This window comes from Triticum dicoccoides, chromosome 2B, assembly GCF_002162155.2.
Source record: "Triticum dicoccoides isolate Atlit2015 ecotype Zavitan chromosome 2B, WEW_v2.0, whole genome shotgun sequence".
Taxonomy (NCBI): domain Eukaryota; kingdom Viridiplantae; phylum Streptophyta; class Magnoliopsida; order Poales; family Poaceae; genus Triticum; species Triticum dicoccoides.
The window spans coordinates 766,816,132-766,821,510 of record NC_041383.1 but is presented as its reverse complement, the minus strand read 5'-3'; the positions used below and the strand labels follow the sequence as shown (position 1 = coordinate 766,821,510).

Sequence of the window (5,379 nt, the reverse complement as noted above, 5' to 3'; positions counted from 1 at the left end):
CCCCGCCTCCCCGACACCACCTCCTCCCTGGTCGGCCCGCGCCTCAGCCTCCACAACCGCGTGCAGGCCCTCATCCGCTCCGGCGACCTCGACGGCGCCGCCGCCGCCTCCCGCGCGGCCGTGTCCTCGCGCGTCCGCCCCACCGTCTTCACCTGCAACGCGGTCGCCGCCTCCATGGTCCGCGCCGGCCGGCCCGACGACGCCGTCGCCCTCTTCGCCTTCTTCTTCCGCCGCTCCAACATCGTCCCCAACGTCGTCTCCTACAACACCCTCATCCTCGCCCACTGCGACGCCGCCCGCGTCGACGAAGCGCTCCAGGCATACCAGGAGATGCTCGACGGCGTCACCTCCTTCTCCCCCTCCGCGGTCTCCTACCGCCACCTCACCAAGGGCCTCGTCGCCGCCGGCCGCGTCCAGGACGCCCTCGACCTCCTCCGTGACATGCTCAACCGCGGCCAGGGCGCCGACTCCATCGTCTACAAGAACCTCATCGACGGCTACGTCGCCCTCGACGACTGGGACAAGGCCTTCCAGCTCTTCGACGAGCTCCGGGAGAAGGCCACCGTCTACGACGGCGTCGTGCACACCAGCTTCATGGAGGGCTACTGGAAGAAAGGCATGGACAAGGAGGCCATGGACAGCTACAGCTCCCTTCTTGACAAGAAGTTCAAGATGACGCCGGCCACCTGCAACGTGCTGCTCCAGACACTCTTCAGCCACGACAAGCACAAGGAGGCACACGAGCTGTGGGAGACCATGTTCGACAACCACAGCCCGCCCAGCTTCATCGGCGTCAACAGCGAGTCCTACACTGTCATGGTCAACCAGTGCTTCAAGGAGGGCAGGTTCCAGGACGCCATCGAAGTGTTCCACAGGCAGCCGAGCAAGACTGTGCAGATGGACGTCGCCTGCTTCAACAACATCATCGGGAAGCTCTGTGAGAACGGGATGCTAGCAGAGGCGGAGCAGCTTTTCGAGGAGATGGAGAGCAAGTCGGTGCTTCCAGACGTGTACACCTACACTTACCTCGTCGACTCGTGCTTCAAGGATGGCCGTGTGGATGACACCATGCAGTATTTCCACAAAATGGCGGACGGAAGGGAGCATGGGCCAAAGTTCAATATCGCTTTCTTCGATCTGATGTTTCAAGGGCTTACAGTAGCTGGCCGGATTGATGATGCCTTGAAGGTGTATGGAAGGATGCCTGACAAGGAGATTAAGCCATCCACGGCCACCTTTGAGATCCTGGTTAAGGCGTCCTGCAAGGAAGGGGAACTGGATAGAGCACGAGACCTGGTCAGGGACATGGCCAGAGGCGGTGTTGTCGCTCCTCCTGAGTTCCGTGAGTGTATTGTTGAGATTTTCAAGACTGCTGATCGCCAGGAAGAGATCGAGCAAGCTTTTGATGAAAAGCCAGTGCCACCACCTCCTTCGCCAAGGCCAGAGTATCGCCCTCGGAGTCTACCTGGATTTGCATCTAATCAGATGCCGGGTAGCTACGCACCTAACCAAGGCAAACTGGGCTATGGTTCTCCTCAACCATTTCATCATGGCAATGCTGTACCTCAAATCCTGCGACCTGAGGGGATGTCTTCTGAACCCCGTCAGCCTGCGTTTGGAAGCCAGCAAGTTCAAAAAACAGAAGTTGGTGCTTCTAATACATCACAATATGGGATTCCTTCTCCTCAAGGATCACCACCTGGGACGTCCCTGCCTCAAGGTCATCCGCCGGATTTTGGTTCCTCTCGCCCTTGGCAGCAAGCAGTTGGTGCTTCTCAAGTGCAACAACCTAAATTTAGCTCGGATTCACCGGTGCAGTCTGGATTTGGTACTCCTCAACCGCAACAATCAACGCATATCGCTCATCAGACTCAACATGCCGGGTTTGGCACACCTCGTCCATGGCAGACAGGGTTTGGCTCTCAGCAAGCGCAGCAGCCCGGGTATGGCTCTCAGCAAGCGCAGCAGCCCGGGTATGGCTCTCAGCAAGCGCAGCAGCCAGGGTATGGTTCTCACCAAACGCAGCAGTTCGGATATGGCTCTCAGCAAGCGCAGCAGCCAGGGTATGGCTCTCACCAAGAGCAGCAGCCCAGGTATGGCTCTCAGCAAGGTCAACAGCCAGGATATGGCTCTCAGCAAGTGCAACAACCAGGATATGTCTCTCACCAAACGCAGCAGCCCAGGTATGGCTCTCAGCAAGCGCAGCAGCCAGGATATGGCTCTCAGCAAGCGCAGCAGCCAGGTTATGGCTCTCAGCAAGCGCAGCAGCCAGGGTATGGCTCGCACCAAGCGCAACAGACTGGATATGGCTTGCATCAAGCGCAACAGCCTGGGTATAGCTACCAAGCCCAACAGCCAAAGTATGGCGCTCACCAAGCGGAACAGCCAGGATATGGTGCTTATCAAGCGCAACAGCCTGGGTATGGCGCTCATCAAGCACGACAGCCTGGGTATGGTGCACCTCAACGATCACAGCCACCTTTTGGTCTTCCTGAAGCACCACAATCTGGTGTTGGCAGTGCTCGGACTCTACCAACCTATGGCCATATAGGAAATCAGCATGATCAGTTTGGATCTCCTCCTCAGGGTGGACAAATGGTTGACACTCAGCCAGCGCAGGACTCTGGTGCTCCTGAAGCACCACAATCTGGTTCGGGCATTGCTCAGAGTCTGCCAAACAGTGGCCACATTGGAAACCAACATGATCAGTTTGGATCGGGTGGAATAAAATTTAGCACCCAGTCACCTCAGGAGGACTTTGGTACCCAGGCATCACATGAAGTGGCTGTCAAGTATGCTGAGCGATAGTAAAATGGCAACCTTGTCCTCAAAATCAAACATGGCCTAATTTGAGGAGCAGGTACTGCAAGCATGTTAGACAGTGCTCATTCCATTTCATTCCACGATGCCACACCCCCTTATTTTTGTTGTTTGTGCTTCTGTTTTAATGTACTTGTAGACCCCAATGATGATATTCGTGGTGTGCTGCTTGCAGGGCATTGTGAAACAATTATGTCGTATTTGTTTGGAGCAAGCTGCTGCATGGATGCAAATGTCTGTTAGCCGATCAAGAACAGCAGGAGTTAGGCGATCAAATGGGTTTGGCTGTTAATAATTAGGCATGATAATTCACATGCACTATGAGTTGATCTACTCGAATAGGATTGGAGGGCAACATAATTAATTGCTGATCCTAATGCCCTTTATTTTGTGGAATGGTTTATGGAAATGTAATGAACAACTCAGTAAGAGCAAATTTTGTTTATCTTAATCAGACAGATTCATCAGTAACTAAGAGATTGTGTTTGCATTTCTTGCTACTAATTATCCTGCTGTACTAACTGGTATCATCGATCATCCTGAAGTCCGTCCTGATTGATAAACAAGTCTGGATTGGATGGTAAAAAAATGCAGCAGGTCAGGTCAGGTCCTCACAAAGTATGTATGTACAACCCTCCTCCATAGCTGCTACACATACCCTTCCAACTTTGATAATAATTGGCAATGCCGGAGGGGAGCTTGCATTGTCTGTGTGTGCTTGGTGTCTTGGCCTGGCACCTGTATCAATGCTTGTATGTGGTTAGTTGCATCATAGCAGCAAACGTAGTAAACTAATCTCCCTGTCCTTTTTTTTGCAATGCATAGATGATGATGATGGTGATATCCAAGTAAGTAGAGTATGTTTGTGTTTGTGAAAGAAAAGAAAATTAATACATGTGTTGTTGGATGTTGGGGTTCAGTTCATACAAGGTATAATAAATTTTACGCACATGTAGAGTCGCGCAATGCTTCTTTAATTCTTATGTTTTATTTATTTATCCGTGCACAAGAGTACGTGCTAGGAAGTAAGGAAACAGAAGAAGGGCTCCCGTTGTTTGCCTGATGATTTGCTTACATAAGTGTCGTACAACAAGGTCCTGGAGCTCTTTTTCATTGGTAACGATGATTTGCTAGTAAACGTCACCAAAAAGGTCAGGTTTTGGCGGTGGACTAGAAATATATTGCTCTTCTTTCTTTCTAATGTGAATTAAACAAACAGTTAAACATGGCTACATACGGACGCATTCATTTCATTTTTATTTTTCCTGAAGCTTTCTGGTTTGCTAATTCACACAATCTATTCTGTTTCGCCTGAATCTGGGTAGTTAATTTGCTTCACTTAGTGTGTGTTGGTTGAAGAGGAAGAGTTGCCTGAACCCTGTGTTAGTGCCACACTACTGGACTGACAGAAGAAGCAGGAACTTTCTTGCTTCTGTCAGGCAACTAGGAGATGTCTGACTGAACGTTCTGGCTGGACAAACTAGGAGATGCCTGTCTGTCTGTCTGTTTGTTTGTAGACCACGTCACGTGGTAAAACTTTCTAGTGTCAACAAGAGGACTCTCTTGTTGTAACGATCGATGCATGTTTTAAATTTATTATTTGGAGAATCCATATAACCGCTAAAAGTTCTTTTTGATGATTCGCTGGAGATGATCAGAGTGCCTGGTGTGGATTGGCGGTGCTGACATGGCATTTTCGATGGTAACGTGTCTGTCAATTGCTGACATGGCTCACTTGGTTGGCGTGGCAGACTGACTAGTTGTGCAAACTGCAAAGAATCCAGCCAGCATCTTTCGAGAGCTGATGGTTGTAAATTAGGGTCAGGTCAGGTCAGTCAATAATTCCCATGAAAGCAACCATTCATGAAAACCAATAAGGTCTTACTAGATGAGTTTCAAAGCTAGCAACTTGACATTTATTACACCTTGTAATGTCACAGGTAGTGCTTCCAGAGGGATTGAAATGTCCGCAAGCGGTTGTTCCTTTTGAGACTGAGCAACATCTTGAGGTAATCATATCTTTCCATCAACTACCTCAAAAGGGAAATATTGCTCATACCGGGTTAATTATCTGAAATGAAAATTGTTCTGGCTTGATATCGTTTTCCCTTCATCGTGTTTAGTTCTGATGATGATATATGCCACTGAATGCAGACTAGCTATTCATACCTCTAGTCGATATCACAAATATGTAGTGGCATTGGATTAATCCAACAATTATGCTGCATATAAACATGCATGGATTGGTTAAATGTATCAACATGAATGGATTTATTTCTATTAGAAAAAATGTCAATGTGAATGGGCCTAATAATCAGATTATTATTTGAGTTCTAATTCCGCATTCCAGTTATGATTGGATTAAGCCCTGTTGGGGTACGTATTATAATATTGACATGCTTATTTTATTTGAATTTTGAATATGTAAGTAAAGATGTATCCTTAACTACCTGGCAATTGCATATACTTCGAATTTCGAAAAAGATATGTATTTTTAATCCACATATTATTTTCACTGCATATAGAACGGTATATTTGATTATTATTTTCCACCTAATT

The 5,379-nt window shown here is 48.6% G+C and overlaps 1 protein-coding gene across 1 annotated transcript; it reads left to right on the top strand.

Annotated features, from left to right (window-relative positions):
• On the top strand, positions 1-3,295 carry LOC119361355 (pentatricopeptide repeat-containing protein At1g10270-like; the record flags this gene model as incomplete). Its single annotated transcript, XM_037626604.1, has 2 exons — positions 1-2,860; positions 2,996-3,295. A coding segment is annotated over one exon (2,808 nt), but the record flags the coding sequence as incomplete, so codon positions are not given.
• Between the last annotated feature and the right edge of the window lie 2,084 nt (positions 3,296-5,379).